This window comes from Patella vulgata, chromosome 1 (assembly GCF_932274485.2).
Source record: "Patella vulgata chromosome 1, xgPatVulg1.2, whole genome shotgun sequence".
Classification (NCBI taxonomy): domain Eukaryota; kingdom Metazoa; phylum Mollusca; class Gastropoda; family Patellidae; genus Patella; species Patella vulgata.
The window spans coordinates 45,058,550-45,080,764 of NC_065879.2; the positions used below are offsets into that span (position 1 = coordinate 45,058,550).

Consider the following 22,215-nt stretch of genomic DNA (forward strand, 5'->3'; position numbering starts at 1 on the left):
AGCAAAATATTTTTTTCAAAGAATATGATGATTGTTCTTTTGTATTATGTAATTCTTTAATTATATATATTTATATTTATAAAAATATATATTTAACCGAATTTATTATGGTTTAGGGTTAAAGTTTTCTAGCCCTTCAATTTCACTGTTAATCAGTCAAATCTGCCATATACATGTACCTGTATGAATGAAACGGAAGCCTGACTTCTCTACTATACAAAAGATGATGTAGTTTAATTTACATACAATATATTATCATTGACATTGTAGTAAGTAGACATACATTATCTATATACTGGGTCATTCCATGTCAAGTGGACCAAATATATATATGTTATAGTACATGACCTTAAGCTAACAAGTCCAAAATTATACCTCTCCAGGTCAAAAACTTGTTGAGATATGGCCATTTGAAATTAGGGGACTGAAATGGACCATAAATTCAGTAATTTTTTTCTGGTTTTCGGATGCTTTAAACTTATATTTCTAATAGGTGTAGAACTCTCTAACTTTGTAATCTAAGACAACTTTTGGTGTAGATTACGAATTCAGCATCACACACAATATGCAGTTGACACAGTTCGTGCCACCAGGTGGCAAAATGTGGAACAAATGAACTATTCACCTTTTTTTCAGGATTTCCACAGCCTCTGACAAAGTCACTATTGTATACACAACCTTCAAAATTGGCATATAGTTAATGTCAGTTTGTCTTTTATCAATTTACAAAAGATTCTGAGTCGATGTGATATTTACTTTAACAAATATTCAGTCTCGAAATTCAATGCACACTGAAAACATACAAAATATCTCTATTTTTCCTTAAATTTTGGCCATGTGGGACAATGGTTAAAATTCTGAAAAAAGTTGATAATAAAACTTCAAATACCCTACTATAACATACATTAAAGTCCAACTTGTGTATTTGAAGGCTAATATTTTAAATTGGCAATTGAAATCTGTGCAGTGATGAAGTTTTAATGACTATTATCGAAATTGTTGACTTTTTATGTTAATTTTAAAATTATGCATAAATGACCTATACACCTCAAACGTGTCTATTTAGAGTAAATGTTTGCATAGACTTCGAATATGCAATCATTTTGGAAATACGCTTCACGAATTGGAATTTGGGTTTCGACAATCAGATTATAATTACTTCTGAAAGACTTAATACCTCTCATATTTGTCATTTAAGATCAACTCTTAACATAGAATAAGAATAAAGACTCTTTTGGGATCCAGGGAGTGTCGTTTCAATTTAGTTTTGCTTTAAAAACAGGTGAAAACTTGTTTTGTCTACTTAGAAAGTTGAAGTACCGTCAAGTACGGTACTTATGTAGTCTTGAAACTTTGCATACTTATTCCTTATACCCTAAAGATTGTATTGTGCTAATTTTGTTTTGCATCCCAAATGAGAAAAAAACAAGCCAGCAGTGAGGCTGATGTCCCCCGCCGAAATCCAAAAATAAATGGATGAATTAATGAATTAATTAATCATACATTTATTTTTTTTTCAAAAGTATAAGCAATCAAACTGACTATCAACTATACACTAAGTTTATTATTTCATCACTCTCATAGAATCAAAGTTATCTTGTCCCAAAGCATCAACCAATCAAATTGCTTATCTCTGCTTAACCTAAGCAGAAAATGCTCATCTTCGAACTCCATCAAGGCATTGACGTAATAAACACCTACACCAAGTTTGATCATTCTAGCTCAATTAGAAGGAGAGTTATATTGTGTCCCAAAAAGTGTGATGGACAGACAGACAGATGGACAGACTCATTTTAATAGTCCCCTAACAGGTGTATACAATAGTGACTTTGCCAGAGGCTATGGAAATCCTGAAAATAAAAGTGAATTTTAAAATATTTGTTCATTAGTTCCACATTTTGCCACATAGTGGCGTGAAAAGTATGCACTGGACATTAAGTGAGATGCTAAATTCGTAATCTACACTTAAAGTTGTCTTAGATTACAAAGTTAGAGAGTTTTACTCCTCTTAGAAATATGTGTTTAAAGTGCCTGAAAACCTGAAAAGAATTACTGAATTTATGATCCGTTTCAGCACTCTAATTTGAAATGGCCATATCTCAGCAGTTTTTTGTTTTGACCTAGAGAGGTAAAATTTTGGACTTATTAGTTTAGGGTCATACACTATGACAGATATCTTTTTATAACTTTTTTGGTGGCAGTCATGTACCCACCACTGATCCAAATCATATGGAATGACTCTATTGTTCTTAGATGTATGATAAAGATGGAAATTAAAATAAATTGTTATGAAATTTATGAGCACAACTTTAATAGTGCTCAAACAAATATTTTATTCAAACATAGATTTTGTTATCTGTTATTTAATGTCAATGAAAACTAATGGAATTTATAAATGTTCTGTCACCAATAGGAAATATGTAATGTATCAATTCAATGAACTTATATAACTAATATTCAGAAATATCATGATTTAAAAGATTCACAATTTCTAAAAATGTGAAAACGTGAAGCCAGGATGTGATTTGAAAAGTTATAATAATCCATCAATCTCTTCTGAATCCAAGGACTGTGTTAATTACACATTATGATATTGAGTATTAAAATCATAATTTTAGGAATTAACAAGTTACATATAATTTCTTTATTATAAATACAAATTGTGACAGGCCACTCTGAAGCCTCAATGTGCCAGAAGCCCAATAATACCATTGAAAGTAATGGGAACATGGACATGTACATGTAACTTCTGTTAAGATTGGTCGATATGGTACCAATATGTTTTTAGGTAAAATTGTTTTTTTGCGTATGACTTGGAAGTTTATTAATACATAGTATAGTTGTAGCAATTTTGCCTTTAAGTCTGGAATATTGTAGTCCCTTAAGTAAACACGCTAAGTACATGTATAACGAAGATCCCCAAGGTCTGCAATAACTTTATAAACTGTATAGATATCTATACATTAGTAGTAACAGGGAATCAGCCTGCAGACAAATAATCCTTAAAGTAGCTAAGTCTCTAACTCAGTATCATCCAGAAATTACAATAAAAACAGAAACGATTGAATGTAAATCAATTTATATACATTCATATTACATTATTGTATGCGTTGCGACCCATTTGTGTCAATTTCTAGGTCCCAAATATTAGCGACTTAGCTCCTTTACGTACTGGTCCATAATACTACTTATATTCTAATTCTAACCTACATGTACAACACAGTGCATTCATAGTGACATTTTTACCATGGGAAGCATGAAAGATATCAAATATAACACTCCTTTTCCTGATGTGTGATTGGGTATCTGTCATGCACATTGTAAGCATATATGTGCAAATTAGAAGGCTTGAAATAATTAGCTGTCTGATTAGCTTTTTATTAATTACCGTACCGGTATTGCAAAAGCCTTCTTTTACCTCTGTATCAGATGAATGACCTATATAAGTTGAAGTATGCCTTCTACATTTACATGTACATGTGACCTAACATCATACAGGGTCAATCATTGGCTTGATGGTGCATGCGCTGTTTACATAAGACGTCATAGCATAAACAGATCAGGGCAGAATATGGTGCCTTTTACTCATTTTATATACCCATTTACTCTAAATCGGAAATATTTCTTATCCAGATATACTTCCCAAACACCTTTATTAACTTTTCTAATACTTAACCAGCGGCTGCCAGGCAGAATACGCCCACATTTTGCAAGAGATGGATAGAGAACAAGCTAAAAAAAACCACCAGGATTTTTTGTACAATCAGGGGCAATAATCCAGAAAGTTATGGTCTGAAATGCACAAATTTCAAAATGGACTGAGACCTTTGGGATATAAAGATATGTTTTAAGTTTCATCAAAATCGGATAAAAATTGTGACCTCTAGAGGGTCCACAACCTTTGTATTGCATACTTTTACACAATTTGCGTACAAAGAGAGGACATTTTGTCGGGCAGTTTCATTTCGATTTTCCCGAAATTCGACTTCAACATTCATTATGGTGGAATGGTGATATATTTCAAAATCCAAACTAAATCAAAATTACGGTGCAACGGTGATATATTCGAACGTTTTTCTAAATCAGATAACAATTGTGACCTCTAAAGGGATCACAAGCTAAAAACGTAATTCAGGAAGGGGCCATAATTCAGGAAGTTATGATCCGATACGCGCGAATATCAAAAGGAACCAATATCTTTGGGTTATAAAAATTGTGACCTCTAGAGGGTCCACAACTTTGATATACCAGATGTTATACACTATTTGCGTACGAGGGGGCGGCCATTTTGTCCGACAGTTTTAGTCTGATTTTCATGAAATTAGAATTAGAAATTACGGTGTAACGGTGATATATTTGAAGGTTTTTATAAATCGGATAATAATTGTGATCTCTAGAGGAACCTGAAGCTAAAAACGTGATTTTCGTACAATCAAGGGCCATAATTCAGGAAGTTACGATCCGATATGCGTGAATATCGAAAGGAACCAAGATCTTTGGGTTATAAGCTTACATACATTTTAAGTTTCATCAAAATCAGAAGAAAATTGTGGCCTCTTAAGAGGATCCACATCATTGATAATATACCATATTTTTACGCTATTTGAGTATGAGGGGCGGCCATTGCCATTATGTCTGTCAGTTTTGGTCCGATTTTTACGAAATTCGAACACAACGATCCTTAGGGTGTAACGGTGATATATTCAAACGTTTTTTTAAATCGGGTAAAAATTATGACCTCTATAGGGTTTACAAGCTAAAAACACGATTTTCCAGACAATCAGGGCTATAATTCAGGACGTTACGATTCGATATACGTGAATATCGAAAGGAGCAGAGATCTTTGGGTTATAAACTTACATTTCAAGTTTCAACAAAATCAGATAAAAATTGTGACCTCTATAGGGTCCAAAAGCTAAAAACGCGATTTTTCCTACAGTCAGGGGCCATAATCCATGAAGTTACGTTCCGATACATGCCAATATCGAAAGGAATCAATATCTTAGGGAGATAAACCTATATTTCAAGTTTCGTTGAAATTGGATAAGAATTGTGAACTGTAGAGTGTCCACAAACAATTGTGGATGTCCGGGCAGACGACAATTTAATATACGTCCACATGAAAATGTGGGCATATAAAAAATGTTCTAGAATGTAATTTGCAGAAGGAAATATGGCAAGTTAATTTAGTATTAAACCCACACCGATGTCATCCCTCTCTGATTGTAATTTGAACATGTCAGGTGCAAATTCTGTTAAATCAAATTATTTTCTCAACAAAATCCAAACTTGCTTGTTATGACTCATTAAAATTTGGCACATATCCATCAAATAATTTTATTATTTTTATTGACGATCCAAGATTGATTTGATACAAATATCTAATCTAAATCTAATTTACTGCCAATCAATATTATAATTTATATGTCATGTTCGTAACAATTTAATAACAATAATGCCAATCAGTGACCAATTATGTGTTTCTACCAAGAGGCTAGGTCGCTGTTCCAACACTATCCCATTCAAGACAGGTCTAAATGAAAGTCTTCCACATTTCCTGAATATTATTAAATACCGAACGGGCCGCCTAATGCCTCATTATATATCACCATTCCGTCCACTGTCAATGAAAATGAAAAAGAAATCATTTCTAGTGATGTACAGCATGAGCATGCCATTTCATGTCTTCGCCACGCTTAACACCTTAACTAACTTGTTCGTTTCGTGATTAAAAAGCATATTTGGTGACTATAATAGTAAGCTCATTTAGCAAATAAATATGATTTCCTATATAATTATCGTCTACATACTTACCAATCTTGAAAGCGGTATTGATTTCACGCTGCTGTCAAATAATTATTCCTTTGCGACACAGGAGCTCTGTAGCTTTTCTAACTCCACTTCGAAACTCTTCAATTATCAATTTTTAATGACACAGGCGACTTGAAATAGTCCAGGTCAGGAGTTCGTTAAGAGACCTGCAAATGCAAGAGTTTCTCATTCTGTGAGAGGGAAGAAAGGAATGACATTTTGCTTGGAAGGCTAATGATTTTGGTTCTTGAAGCTTGAAGCAGTGTAGGTTTATTAATCATGAATATGTGGTTAATATTTTGACACTGTTATAAAATTAGTATTGATTTGTACATGTATGTGGTTGAAATCAATGACTAGACTAGTAGTAGGGTGACCCATGTACTCACAGAAATACAGTCCACCGCTGATAGTTCGAGACTACCACTGAAGCGTGCACATTCGCCGTGCCGAGACCAACTTTCTGACAGTATGATACTATAAATAGCCATGGCACGTGCAATTCTCTACAAATCTATCAACTATTACAGCCGTAAAAAATTTATTGTTGACGATTTTGAATAGCAGTAAAATTAAGCTTCTTGGTTATTACAGCAGATTTAGAAATTACGTTCGTTTCATTTTTTTAAATCGCTTTATCATTAACTGTACCGTTAAGAGCGGCATCTTTTGGTTTAGTACAAATAATATCTCTGAATCACTCGGATTAGACAGGAACATGATACTAGCAGTAGTTTCATTTTACTTTTACAAGCTTCTTAAAACGATTGTTGAGCTACCTAACGTGCTTATTTCTAAATTCAATTTCTTGTTCTAGCTTTCTGTTATGTTTCGTAAAAAAGGAGTCTTGATTATCCCGACCTGTCAATCAGGGCACGTAACCTATCTTTTACTCAAAAGTGTCTGGATGTTATGGACGACTCTTGGGATCAGTTTTCAGTCTATTATTTATACATGATTAATGGTCATAGCTTATTAAGTACAACATGATCGTTTATTCAGTGACTATAATTGTGTGAAACTGATTTGAGGCTTGGCATATATATAAATATTGTGGCGTAATTGTCGAGATATATGGAGATATTTATTTATGGTGGGTCACCCTACTAGTAGTAGACAACCCAGCGTGTTGTGTTTACATTCGTGAGCCATAAATATTAATAATCAACTTTCGATTTCTGAATAGTAGTAAATTAATATGCCGCGCCGGTCGCTACCGGGAATATCTATTTATCTGTTTTAAGGATAGGGGGCCTATATGTTCCATGAACACTATTGGGTCATGGGTCAGATTTACATGTCATTTCGGCCCGCATCATTTCGAAGTCACGACATTTTGTACTCAAAAAAATATGGCCTCGACATTTCGGACTCGGGTAGGTGACGTTTCGGACTCAGGAATAAGTTGAATGGAAAGGTTGAACACAACTGTCAAATCAATCTATGATAAGCCAAAAATGATTTTATAAAAAATAACATACAGGTAAAATTTACCGCTCGCAATGAAGTACAGCATGTGGAATCGTGGATCACGCACCGTATAGATCTCTCAAGGAACTGCAAAATTTTCAATGTTGAATGTTTATGAAAAGAATGAACAAATTTTATTTCTTTATATCTGTAATATGTATATAAAAAGTAGCTGATGAATTTATTAGAATTCAAAACACGAAAGAAAATATTAACATGAAACTCGTGGTTAATAATAATAATCATTTTCTATAGCGCTGAACATTCAGTTACTCTGACTGCCCGTGGCGCTTTACAATGTAGATATGATTATAAAAAACATAGGCCTACATGTATATACAAATAAACAAAAGAATACAACGAAATAGTCAAGTTACAATATACAAATGGAAAGTGAAGCTAGGGTTCAAACGTTTAGGTAAAAAACAGGGTTTTTAGATGTCATTTAATAGCCAAGATTGGACTATTTGGACTTCCAGAGGCAATTTGTTCCATTCTTTTGGTGCTGCGTAAGCAAAAGCTCTCTCACCAAATTTTGACTTCTGTAGTGGACATACAAGTTGGTTTTTATGAGATGAACGTAAGGAACGAGAAGGTACATATTGTTTAAACAAATCGGATAAATAGGATGGTGCCAATTCTGGATTTTCAAGCTCTTTTGGAAGAGAATACAATAATGAATTAGAATAATCTAAAGATGACATAACAAAAATATTTATTAACATTTTAGTGGCATCAAGGTCAATATAGGGTCAAATTTTGCCAATGTTATACAGGTGAAAGTTCGCCTTTTTACACAACCTGGATACATGGGTTTTCATATCGAAGGACGAGTCAAAGAACACACCAAGATTCCGGTATCTGGTGAAGGATCAAGTTCAACATATAACTGGATATCATCGGCATTGAGGTGGTAATTAAGACCCATCTCACTTATGATATCACCATTTGGTGCAATGTATGCTGGGAACACCACAATCAAGAACTTTAGGCATTGATTGAGATGCATCAATAACAATACTCTGCTGTCTTCCACTCCGATAGGACTCAAACCACTTCAGTGCGTCTCCGGATATACCATATCGAGTTTCAAGCCTCCCGAGTAGGATTTATTGATCTATCAGATCAAATGCCGCACTCCAGTCCAACAAAACTAGCGACACACGTAAAAGACATTTAGGCTTTCACAATTATAAAAACATTAGCAGTATTACTAAATATACACAATTTTCAACAATATTTTATTGTCAAGTTCAATACTTGCTGATGAAACAAAACAAAATAGAACAAGCAGTGTTTTCTTTTTATTAGCGATCTCAAGAATCGTCGATCAATTAAATGAAACAAAACAACTATCGGCCTCACATAAAAAACGAAAAAAAACCCCAGCTGTTACAAATATATCACACAAATTTTCAACAGTCATTTTATTATTCAACCGAGTCCAAAACGTCACCAGACCAAGTCCGAAAAGTCGTCAAGTAAGTCTGATCCGTCGCTAAACTGAGTTCACATCACCTTTGAGATGTGATACATATATATATAGGTGCGTAAAGGTTTCCCATAGGAGGAATTATCTCTGACTATATACATGTAAGTTTTTTCGTTAACAAACACATTTCAGTTGGTGGCTATGCATTTATAATTAGTGACTGAGTTAATTATGAAGGATAATTTCCCCCTTTATTTTATGACTTAAAGGAGCTAAATCGCTAATATTTGGGACCTAGAAATTGACCCAAATGGGTCGCAACGCATATAATAATGTAATCTGATTGTATATAAACTGATTTACATTCAATTGTTTCCGTTTTGACTCTAATTTCAAATCAGTTATGTCCAGCGAAATAAGGCATGTGTCTCAACCCTATAGCAATTTCTAGCGTCTGGTTATTCCAGTCTATTCAGCAGGCTCTCCAGTTGAATATGTCTAGCCTCGTTCTGTTTGGTCACTTGTCGCAAATGACGCTAAAACGCACTATGGTACACGATTCGTGTACCAATGGTAAAATATTTATTTTGTCTTAAATATTAGATATCAGAAGCCTGCCTTTTCCTGGTAAGATCAAATTTCAACGTGTAAGACTTTGGATGATATTGAGTTAGAGACTTAGCTACTTTAAGTTTAATCAGAATTTTCTTTTATAATTTCAGGTTAAGAAACGTGTAAAGTAAAGTTGTAACATATACAGAGAGAGGAGGCCTAGTCTGCTGATACCTAAAGCATAATTTGATTGGGGGGGATGAACATAATTTACAACTGTTTTAAGATATTAGAGAAGGAATAACTTGAAATTATTTACATCACTATGGATGGAGATCAGAAGGTTACTGTATGTCTCGGTTGTTATTTTTATAAACGATATACTAATTGGAAACATGCTGATCAAGCTTATGTAAAACCCTGTTGCTATTCCTGAACTCATTTCCTGATAATTATATGGTGGAACATTAAAGATGCATTATGTAAGCGCTAAATCTCCCTATTGCTGGTCTTTATTTTGGCTTCAAATGTTATATAAACTGTTACTATTTATTAACATGACAAGTCAGTAATCAACTCTCTAGACCACAGGATGGCAGAGATTGAAATGGATTAGCACACCCGCAAGTTTTAAAGATATTAACGATAAAGTGGATAATTAAGTTTGTCCAGTACCGTTGCTATGAAAATAAACAGTCTATGCTACATCTTCCAACACTCCTAACTTTGCTCAGAATAATGTAATTTGAATGAAATTTTCAATATATTCATTTTTCATTATCTATTTTTCAACTAGTATATCAAGAATGTCGAGCTCTTTATCTAAATCTTACATAATGCATATTTAACTGTAAGCTCTACTACATTGACTCAAATATCATAAATATAATGTTGTGTTGATGTCAAATTTAGACAGAACAACTGTAGAAGAAAAACAAGGACAGAACGAATGGCAGAATTAGGTATTCAATCCGAGAGCAGATACAGAATTAGACCCAAAAAATAACCAAAAGAATTAATTTGAACAAAAACATCAAAGGTCCGTGGTGTGATGGGGGTGTTGTAGTTGCTCCTAAATGTTGGAATGGTTTACCTCTGACCACATTCAAATGACAGCTGATATGAGAATTGGACTTTCCACTCACTGTGTATATAGATATTTTCTCATGCACTTTGAGCATACTTTTGGATGGATTTGGCACTCCACAAATGTACATGTTGTGTTGAAATACCATTATACACAATTTTATTTTCGATGGTTTTATTTTTCAGGAAACAAAAGAATGTATTAAAAATGATAGAAAACAACATATGGAAGAGGAAAGATGTCTAGGAGGTCCAAGATTTTGCCCTCCCCTTTACATACAAAGATATGGCTTTGTTAGAAAGATTCTTGATCAGCACAAAATCAAAAGTGTAAGTTTCCAAATTGTTTGAACCGTAATCAGAAATACAGGTCATCCTAACCATTGATCAAAAACAAAATGGAGCAATAGTATATGCATCTTCCAAGTGGAGAAACAAATCCCCAACTAGGAAGACAACTCCTCTTGGGTTAACATTAGAATCCTAGGGGATACCCGATTGAATGTTACGGAATAGAATTCTTTCGATAAAATAAATAGTGACAATAAAATGAAAAGGGAAATTTTGGGCTAAAACGCTTGCGCCAACTGCATAAGAAAATATCTCAACCAACCATTACAGATGAAACATCTTTGTTGTGTTTAATTTCATCTCGATTCTACTCACACTACCTCTGTTGTTGAGACTGACAGAACTGTGACAGGACTGATTTCCACTTCACTCGATTGCAATTCTGTCAGTTGGGGATGTTAAAGACTGACAATCGAGCATCCACCAAGTATTCAGTTGTCCCACCTCCCATGTATCAAGCTTCAGTAAAATAAATTAACATAATAAATTTCTTGTAGCTTAAGTAAAATAAATTAACATAATAAATTTATTCTTGTAGGTGGTAGACTTTGGCTGTGCAGAATGTAAAATTCTAACGCTGATGAAAGCGGTTGAAAGTCTAGAGACTATATCATTGGTTGATATCAATGAAAACTTGTTGAGAAGTTGTCAGAATGTTATTCGACCCAAACTTGATGAATTTCTTCATCGTCGTAGCAACCCACTTCGTATACAACTGTTAGCAGGAAGTGCAGCCATGTTGGATGGGAGATTGATTGATGTGGAAGCTGTCACACTAATTGAAATGTAAGGATTAAGTTTACAGATGCAAATATATAAACACTACATGTACATATGGTATAGAAATAATTTCGAATTTTACACATTTTAAAACCATTTTGGCTGAATTGGTTTATCTCCTTAAAATAATTTCTGATATGGGGCGGATGGAGCAGAAAATAGGACGTTAAACCCCATTTATTTCATTTTCTGATTTAGTGCTGGCACGATATATCGTTGAATCGATGTATCGCGATTCACCGTCTCATGATACCTGTATTGAATCGCGGGATGCCGAATCGATTTTTCACAATTCTTTTTTGCGTTTTCTCAAATATATTATGAACTTTAAAAACTTTAAATTATACCCTAAACTTTATTTAAAACAATGACACTCCGCAAACGATGTCCAGTAGTCTTGACATGTGTGTTACTATAAATAGCGCACAACCATAATTACCGTTAGTTTCGTAGGTTTTGATTAACAACATTTTAACGCCTTTTCCTTTTGTTTCTGAATTTTAAAGTTTGTTATAAGGCTTAGTTAATAAAACATACATATTTAAATACATAAAACTACATTTTACTCTAGAATTTTATAAATTTAGAACTTAAATATAATAGATAGTAGCTCTTGTAAAAATCAAAATGGCGGAAAACACAGTCGCAATAACAAATCCTCCAGCGAAATATAAATCTAAAGTTTGGGAAAACTTTGGGTTTTTAAAAGGTGACACAACGAAAGTTGTTTGTAGAATATGCAAAACTATTCTAAAATATTGTTGTAATACAACCAATCTCAGCACTCACTTGACAAGACACCATAGTGTCGACTGGCTAAGATCATCTGCTAAGATTAAGAAGACAGCCAGTTCAACCTGCGGTGAAGTTCGAGCTTCATTAAAAACACAATCATATATTTAATTTGTTGTTTTATTGATAAATCTATGACCTAGTTATGAATCGCGATACGTATCGTATCGTGGCACATAAATCGCAATACGTATCGTATCGTGACTGCAGTCGCAATACCCAGCACTATTCTGATTAGGGAATAACAGCAATGCTATCGGAATTTAATTTGCCTAAATCGAAATTCAGACAAATTGCCCGGTTAAATGTAGGACATTTATCACATCAATCAGATAGTCCGCCAGATATCTAGGAAATGGGGGGGTTGGATGGCTGAATAGTTAGCGTGCGCGCGCTGTATCATAAAGTCTGTCATTGAGTCGACTGGCGTGGTTTCGAATCCCTGGTTGTACGTGACAAGGAGTAGGGGGCGCCTGTCCAACCTCGTGGGTTTCTCCGGGTCCTCCGGTTTCCTCCCACTGCTAAAGATCCCTATGCGCAAGCGAATTATTGAAATAAAATTAAACCATATGTTAGTCCCAAAATGACCTAGTTTGTGTCGAGTGGACGTTAAACCCTATTTCTCTCTCTCTCTTTCTAGGAAATGGCTAATAATGTGTGAATCATCTAATCCATCAGAAACTTGAGTGAATAGTAATGGTTTTGAATTCTGCTGATATCTTATGTTTTAAAGATGGGAAGGTCATTATTGCTTCTAGATAATGTGAACTCTTTACAGACCACATTGCATAGTTATTGTCCTTGTTCACAGTTGAAGAAGCCTATCAAATTTCATCTGTTCTGTTATTCTGTTGGGAATGCCAAATTAAAACAAAACAACTATTTTTTATGATGCCTTTTACCAATTTTTGCGATTCATTTGTTTGTTTTTCAGAATTGAACATTTAACAGATGATGTTCTAGAGGGAGTTACAGTTAACATATTTCAAAATATTCATCCACTGTTAATTATTGTGACAACACCAAATTCAGACTTTAATGTTTTATTTCCTGGTTTTGAAGGGTTTCGCCATTGGGATCATAAATTTGAATGGTCAAGATGTCAGTTTGAAACATGGTAAGTAGTAAATGGCATTATAATTTATTATTCTAACACTAAATCTGGAGTAATTGCCACTTCTTTTAAAATGAAAACAAACTTGCAACAAGAAAAAAACCCAACTAAACTATGTTATTCTTCAAACATTCATATCTTTGCTAAGAATAAAGTGATTTTTATTGAATAATGCATCTTGAATGAAAAGCCTGCCAAAGTCAAGGAATAATAATTAAATCAAATGTTTTGAATAACAGATCAGCCATTTTCATTGTGACATATCATGAATTTGTTTAACAACAATCTAGATAAAAAAAAAAAATAATTTTAGACATGTACTGTGTACCTTATTTTTGTCCATGACGTTCTGGTGCTGTGTGTGTTCTGTTACTTTTTATTGGCAAAACTTCTTATACATATGGCATTGGCATTGATTAAACTACATCAGGGCTCTCGTTTCAACAATATTTACCATCAGTCTTTACTCACTGGTAGGAGTCACGGTGGCTCAGTGACTAGGATGTTGGCTAGCTATCCTTGAGGTCTCGTGTTTGATCCCGGCATTGGCCAAGAAAGTTCATCAGGATTTTGCGGCATGGTTCCCCTTGTGAGTGATGTACATGTAGGATTGAGGGCCTGGCAAGGGACAATGTCAGGCGCAGATTTTGAGGGCTGGGGAAGCGACTGAGACCAAGTAAGCACCCCTATGAGACAAAGTCCCCTTTGACCCAGTCCCAAATTACATATCTATTATAAAAGACTAGATTGAGTTTAAGTAAATACACAATCAAAAGTACTCTTGTTTAATAAAGACAGATCGGTCACACAACTGTTTAGATCATTCAGCTCCAAAGTATTTGGTGGCGCAAAAAAACTCAGTTGCATAAATTTTATATGTAGCTGTCTGAATTTTTTTGCACCTACAGCGCTCGATTCCATTATATCATCATTCTGCTACCCCCAGACCCTCCCCCCTTCAGGTTGCTCAGTGTTATATAGTCACTTCTCTCTACTAAGGTTGACAAATATAAATAACATTCATAATATGACATGAACTTTATGTCAACTTGAATAAAACTGTCTATGAGTGAGGTGATGATTGGCGAACAACTATATAGGCAATACAATCTATGTTCTACCGGGGTGCTCAGACAGTGTTATAGCCAGTATTTTATTGACATTTATTAGGGGTGCGATTTGGAACTGACCCCCCCACCCCCCACATTCACAGCTTCTACCGGTAATGGACAAGTTACCAGTCAGTTAATTTAAATACCATAAAATTAGATAATTGAAAGATATTAACCTTAAAACACAATGCTGTCTTCATTAGCCCAGTATAGGAGCAGAACAGTAGGACGTTAAACCCCATTGCATTTCATTTCATTTTTAAAACACAATGGATTCAGTTTCATTGATAGTTTTTAAGTGTAAATCAAAGTCAAAAATATATGAAAATATTGGCATAATGCTAAACATTGTCATTTTCTCAATTCTCATTCAGATTTTTCGGCATGGTTTCCCCCTTGTCAGTGATGCTGGAAGGAGGGCCTGACAAGGACAGCTGTCTAGTCATTCGGATGGGACAAAAAAAAAACACGGTCCGGTGTACACATAGGCATGCACGTAAAAGATCCCTTGACAGTTGGAATTCGATATAAGGGTAGGCCGTAGTGCCACTGTCTGGGCAAAATTGACCTCATAGCACACTGTATGGTGTATGCCCGTCTTCATTAGCCCAGTTCGGAGCAGAACAGTAGGACGGTAAACCCCATTTCATTTCATTTTATTTCTATGCAAAAATATTTTGCTGATTTGAGGTAAACTAATGACTGGCATAATTTTTAAGTGAACCATGTTACTGCATGTATATACATGCATTTTTTTTTGAAAAACAAATGGTTACAGAAGTTAAAAGCATGATTTTTTTTATTTCATTTTTTTTTTATAGGTGTAATGAAATATGCAAGAAGTATGGTTACAAAGTTGATATTACTGGAATTGGAGATCCTCCGGATGATTTCCATTCTGTTGGTTATTGTTCACAGGTCGCCATCTTTACTGTTGCTTTGACAACACCTTCAGAAAAAAAACAGAAATCTTTACAACTTTGTTATAAAATGGTAATTGGAAGTTTTTTTGCTTATTCTTGTCTAGTTTGTCATAGTTTTCATTGAAAAGGCAACCCTGTAAACAACCAAAACAATGGATGTTATATGGTATGCCATAAACTCGATGTTTGAATCAATCTAATAACCAAAGATTTATTAGATTTTGAATGAATATTCATTCTAATCTTTGGAAGTAATTAATTCTAAAATTATGATTTCAATTTTATAAGATTTCAGAAATCGACTACCCATATAAAGAGAAGAAATTAACTGTTGAAGAGGAACTGGATATTGAAGTCAAGTATTATGTCAGACAACAGTGTTTACAAGCCTTGAAGGACCAGGCTGAAGATTCTATAGTTATATCTGCTGATGAATTATTAAAGATTAAAAAAGTTGGAACCCTGTTTAGCCCAAATCAAATAAGGTACCTTAAATTTGAGTATTTGTCATACATGTAAGGGGAAAATATACATTGTGAATTATGATCTACCTTCACTTACCATATCTCTCTAATATTTTACACACCTTCTACAGGATAGACCCAAATTTTGTGAAGCATTGCCTTTATTGCCTAGGACAGAGGTGGGCACCCCAATTATGACACAAAAAACCACCTTATAAAAAATTTCCAATATGTCTTGCTATTAGTTGAACAATACCTGGGTTTGTTATACGCCCACATTTTCATGTGGATGTATATTGTCGTCGGTCCGGACGTCCACAATTTGTTTGTGCACACTCTACACAAGGGCGTACATAAAGATTTTGTTTGGGGGGGGGGGGGTAGCAAAAATGCGACTGACTGATGCACATGTCCGTAATACTAGTGACGCAGTCAGGGGCCGAGCACCACAGATGATAGTTTTCTAGGGGCCAGTAGCTGATCTGAAAGCTGGGAATAGGGGGTGCGGGTGGGGCGGTTCCAAATCTAGGGCGCGATCCACAATTACACTCCACAATGAATGTCAACAAAATACTGGCTATAACACAAGGGCGTCCCGGTAGAACATAGATGGAATTGGCTTTATAGTTGTTCACCGATCGTTACCTTTTCGGAAAGCAGTTTTATTCCAGTTGATATAAAGTTTATGTCATTTAATATGATGACACGAACAAAATTTAGATATGTAACTGAGCTTTTAATTTTTTGGGACTGGGCCTGAGGGGACTTTGTCTCACGGGGGGCGCTTACTTGGTCTCTGAAATGCCATTTACTGGACTTTGGGGTATGGGGAAAGATTTTGCAGAATTCTGATGGTCAGAAAATACAACATGAGTAAAATACGTTTTAATTTCTACTGCGATTAAATATGGAACAAGTAAAATTTCTTAAGTTCAATAGATCGCCTTAACATTTCATAATTTTAAGATTTTTTTACGTATTTCTGAAACAAACTATGCTTCCGATAACTTTTTACCAACTGTTCGACTAATGTTATTCGTATGACAATCAATAATATAATGTAAGTTATCAAAATCTTCGTAACAAGCTCTCTCAATTTCTTAGACCAACATAACAGGAATTTTTTTTTTTCAAACATGACAAGTTGTCTAGGTTATTTTAGGTGCACGGATTCACAAAAAAATTTTCTCTTTTATTTTGTCATTGTTTACCTCATTAATTCATTTATTCTGAGACCGACTGCAGTGAGCACTTACTTTGAGACCGACTATGTGACGTAAGAAATTTAGGTGCACTTGTATTTATTTTAAGTATTTGAGATTTTTCCCTTCTATTCTGGCATTGTTTGTTTACCACATTAATTCATATCGTCAGTCGCCGATGCATAATTTTGAGACCGACTGCAGTGACTGCACTTATTTTGAGACCGACTATTTTTCTCCCTGGGTGGAATTTTTTTCTTAGACCAACGCACAACAGAATAAAAAACATTTTTTTCAAACATGATAAGTTGACAGATTATTTTATACTAAAGTTTTAGGTGAGTAGCGTGACGTATGCAATTTAGGTGCACGGATTCACGCAAATACATAAAATTTGAAATTTTTCCTTCTATTTTGGCATTGTTTGTCACATTTAGGCCCCGTACTCTACCGGTCACAATTTCTATCCAATTTTGATGAAACTTGAAATATAGGTCTATCCCCCAAAGATCTTGGTTCCTTTTGATATTGGCATGTATTGGACCATAACTGTATCATCAGGCCTGTCATTGAGTCAACTGCCGTGGTTTCGAATCCCCAGTTGTACGTGACAAGGAGTAGGGTTGCCTGTCCAACCTCGTGGGTTTTCTCCGGGTCCTCCAGTTTCCTCTCACTGCTAAAGACCCCTATGCGCAAGCGAATTATTGAAATGAAATTAAACATGTTAGTCCAGAAATGACCTAGTTTGTGTCGAGTGGACATTAAACCCCATCTCTCTCTCTCTCTCTCTCTCTCTCTCTCTCTCTCTCTCGTATTTCGTGAAAATCGAAATGGAACTGCCCGACATAATAGCCGCTCTTTGTACACAAATTTTGTATAAATATGTAATACAAAGGTTATGGACCCTCTAAAGGTAACAATTTTTATTCGATTTTGATGAAACTTAAAACATATCTTTATACTCCAAAAACCTGAGTCCCCTTTCATATTTGTGCATTTCATACCATAACTTTCTGAATTATGGCCCCTGATTGTACAAAAAATCGTTTTTGTTTTAAGCTTGTTCTCTATTCATCTCTTGCAAAATGTGGGAATATCCTGCCTGGCAGCCGCTGGTTGGTAATTCGGAGTATAAGGTTATTTTAAAAATTTTAATTTTTTTTTTGGGTGAGAGTGGTGTGCCTTTTAAGTTGTATAAACATTTGTTTTTATGGCCATCAGCTCTGTGCACAACAAGATATTTTATTCTTTAAGATGAGAGGTTATAAATAGATATTTTTCTGTTACAGAGATTATTTAGAAAGGAATTATAATTTGACAGAGAATGCATGTAATATAACAGTTGACTTAAAACAGTTCATCTGTGTTGATGATGATGATGATGATAATGATTTTGATGATGAAGTGAATGCTGATGTAGAAGGTATCTGTGAACAAGAAGAAGATGACTGGGATTAATCTTTTGTTAAAGACAGATGTAGCATTATCAGAGACTACCTCACTCATCAGATTACCTTTTCTATGAAATGTCATCACTAGACGGCTGGTCTCCTGTCTGTTCATAACGTTATTAGGGTTTCACACTGCGTAGCTTGTGTGAAACACTATTGTTTTTGTTAAAATTATTCTTATTATTATTAGGGTTTCACAGGTAGCCAGTGTGAAACACTATTGTTTTTGTTAAGATTATTATTCTTCTGATTATTATTTTTTTTTTTTTCCACTTGAGCATATCTCAGAAACTATTTGTCGGATCAACTCAATGTCTTCGGTTATACTGAGAAAGTGTGTGTGACTTAGAGATTAAAGCTATTTCGAACTTTCTGTGACAATGCGAAATGTCCGAAATCACCGAAGTTGTTGTTTTTTGAAATATTGCCGTAATATTAACAATAATTGTCGGATTTTAACATTTGATACATTTTGACATAGCCCGAGACATAGCTACGATTGTTTAGATTTTTGATTTTCGATTAATCTTCGAAGATATTAGGTGCCAAATTTTGAAAATTTAAATTTTGACAAAAAACTTTTTTATTTATTAATATTTTTTTATGGCACTCTACCTATAATTAAAGGGTCATGTAATTTGAGCAAAAATATGAAAAAATTTTGTATCGATAATTCACCTTGGCCGCTATTGGCTAATTCAGTTAATGGGTTCTAGGTTAATTATTTATTGCTCGATTTGTATAAAACAAAGTTCATATGCTCAATGGTGCAAAGTCTCAACTTTTTTATTACCAATAAAGCTTTCTGTCAGCAGCGGAAATGACGTAATTTTGACCAAAACTACAATTTTGGCGGTTAGGTACGTCTTTTGGAAAGCAAATATTATTTTTTTAAAATAAGTAAAAAGAAAGAAGTTGCGCCATGTAAAGGGGCAAAAAATGTCGGAAGCCGTTTTTTTAATTTCGATTTCATTTTTGCGCCATTTCGGTTTAAAGGTAAAAAACAATGTAAAATTGAGCTATTTACAACCCATTCAGGCATTTCATATTTTAAAATATTTCTTTTTGACTTTCATAAACTTGTAGCATTAATTCATACGAAGAGAATCTATCTCAAAATTAGTTTGTAATATGAGCAGTTGCCGAGAAATGGTCAATTTTGCAAGTGTCACTTTTTACGCTATTTTGCCTGTAAAAGAGTCAATTATTATTGGATTATCATAAAAGTGATACCATTTGATGCGTAATGTCAATTCAATATCATCGGAAATGACGTAATTTGGGCAAAAACTATATTTATAGCTTTCGAAACAAATAATTTATTCAGGTGAGTCGTATTTGTTATTTATTTAAAATTTGGATATTTGATTCCAATCAACTAATAGAATGAACCCATGGGATCATATAGATATCATAAAATGGTTTCTAACTTGTTCAGTTGCGGAGAAATAGGCGATTTTCAACAGGTCACTTTTCAAGGTTTTTGGTCCATAAAAGTGTCAATTATTATTCGATTTTCATAAAAAATTTCACTGTGTGATACCTAATGCCATTTACGATTTCATACAAGTAATTTAAGAATTTCATTATCACCGGAAGTAACGTCATTTTGGCAAAAACTGTATTTTTAGCCTTCAAAACAGATATTTTATTCAAATGAGTCTGAGTTGTTATGTTTTTAAAATTATGATATTTGATTCCAATCAACAAATAGAATGAACCCATACGATCATACAGATACCAGAAAATGGTTTCTAACTTGTACGGTTGCAGAGAAATAGACGATTTTCTACAAATCACTTTTTATGGTTTTCGGTCTATAAAAGTGGCAATTATTATTCGATTTACATAAAATTTTCACCATGTGATGCCTTATGCCATTTCTGATTTCATAAAACTAATTGAACATTTTCATTATCACCGGACGTACTGTACACTTACATGTAACAAATGTATAAAATGAATTGATATTGTTGGATTTGGTTGATTCGGCGTCCATTTTATTTGATGTGTGCAATGATTAGGTGGAAACCTGATTAATGGTTTCATTGGTACCGGAAGTGAAATATGTTTAGGGTAACGTGGCACCGGTGAAACCCGTCATGACTGCATCGCAGTTCTAGTTTCAATGGATTTTGTCTTTTTTGTTCAGTTTTCTCTTTTTTTTTCATAGACTGGATCAGGGCTTTCCATAATTCATTGACAAGCTGCAAGTGTCACCTTTCTGTAAGCTGATCTAATCAGGTGACCTACTGTGAAAAGAGACTAGTTGTATATTTTCTGTAGCAACAACTTGCAATTACTGCAGCTGGCCTACTGTTGGTCTTACAAATCTACTAACGGAATTATACTGAAAAGATCTGGATGGGAAAACCCCATCAATGCTCAAATGGTACTGTCCTTTATGTGGTTTTCTTTTGTCTGAAACCAAAGTAAACGGAAATAGTAGATCTAAGAACTGTATACAATCTAACACATGATTTACTGAATCAGACAACTAAACAAAGATAAAAAGAAGACACTGCAAGGAGCTGGACTACATGACCCTGTCAGTTTTGACAAGATGGGATGGTTGGCATAGGTGTACGAGCCCCCATAAAGTAGGGGAAAATTATATAAGCTAGTTGGCAAAATAAAGTGCCACAGGTCTAATAAAACACTAATTTTACTTTTCTGTTTATTGAATACCGCGAATTTGTACTAAATTGCCCATGGATTAAAACATTTTGTCTGAAGCCACTTTGCTTGGCCAAAATATATCAATGGTAACCTCTTCGGTTTTAATGGTGTCGTAAGAAGAGAGTATGTGTCAGACGTTGGATGTGGGGAGTTTTTGTTTAATTGTACTTTCCACATATAACCAGCAACTCATAGCACACATATCAAATTTTATTCATTTCCACTAAGAATGTTCAAAACTAATTATCATAATCAGATGGTAAAAACCTAAATGAATGTAAATAATAAACAAAGACACAAATATATGTTAGTAAAACAGTCAGCGATATTGAAATATAAATTGACATTGGAGCTCCTTAATTGTAACGGTGCTCGAATGGGGTTAGGTAGCTGTCGCAGGAAGAGCCAATCCAAATGATTACGAGCGCTGTTCTGTAGGTCTGGGCGTAGTAAGAGGTACAGGCGGCGAAACCATCGGACACTTTTCAGATTTTGAACCTGTTTTGTTTATACAGATGCGTCTCTACGTATCAGTGCAGACATTCCTTGGGTGCGGGAGGAGTTTGTAGGTAACGAAATAAAACGAAGTAGGGGTTTAGCGGCCTATTTTTCTTCACCAACCTGGAACAAAACGAAGACCGGCACATGCCATGCAATGTACTATGGGTGAAATTTTGCTAGGACATCGGCGTTTCCACCTACTCTTCATCGAATTTAAACTGTCAAGTGTTAGTTACGTCTACGCCAACGTATACACACGGACCTCGGTTTTTCGTCCCACCCAAATGATTAGACGCTGTTCTTTTATATGACCTCCCTCTGCACTTCTGACAAGAATAAACTAGGCCGAGGATAGTACACCGGACCACCTGCTTTGTCATCCTCATAGAGTATCACTTAGTGATAGAGTATCACTTAGTTATAGAGTGTCGCTTAGTGATAGAGTACTGGACCTTTACAACCTTTTTACAACATTGTTCTCTATACATGCTTAAA

At 34.6% G+C, this 22,215-nt stretch overlaps 2 protein-coding genes across 3 annotated transcripts in view; one reads left to right on the plus strand and one right to left on the minus strand.

Moving 5' to 3' along the window:
* The window catches only part of LOC126807782 (phosphatidylinositol 4-phosphate 5-kinase-like protein 1), a 36,837-nt gene extending 30,843 nt beyond the window's left edge, over nt 1-5,994 (minus strand). The window contains exon 1 of the mRNA XM_050532612.2: nt 5,815-5,994. The gene's annotated coding sequence lies outside the window, so the exon portion shown is untranslated. The remainder of the gene's footprint in view (nt 1-5,814) is intronic.
* Nucleotides 5,919-20,197, plus strand: LOC126807940 (small RNA 2'-O-methyltransferase). Of its 2 annotated transcripts, XM_050532832.2 has the most exons (8): nt 5,919-6,075; nt 9,436-9,608; nt 10,538-10,681; nt 11,241-11,488; nt 13,209-13,391; nt 15,322-15,493; nt 15,712-15,908; nt 18,379-20,197. In XM_050532832.2, exons 2-8 carry the CDS (start codon nt 9,591-9,593, stop codon nt 18,545-18,547), a joined length of 1,131 nt encoding a protein of 376 aa, XP_050388789.1. In that variant the 5' UTR covers nt 5,919-6,075; nt 9,436-9,590; the 3' UTR covers nt 18,548-20,197. The 2 variants fall into 2 exon arrangements, with proteins under 2 accessions (XP_050388789.1, XP_050388800.1); XM_050532843.2 differs by lacking the exons at nt 5,919-6,075; nt 9,436-9,608; nt 10,538-10,681; nt 11,241-11,488; nt 13,209-13,391 and adding an exon at nt 14,889-15,134.
* Nucleotides 20,198-22,215: the final 2,018 nt, after the last annotated feature.

Coding starts and splice junctions, on each gene's coding strand:
- LOC126807940 (XM_050532832.2), top strand. Junction 10,682..11,240: donor ATCAGCACAAAATCAAAAGT/GTAAGTTTCCAA, acceptor TTATTCTTGTAG/GTGGTAGACTTTGGCTGTGC. Junction 11,489..13,208: donor GCTGTCACACTAATTGAAAT/GTAAGGATTAAG, acceptor TTTGTTTTTCAG/AATTGAACATTTAACAGATG.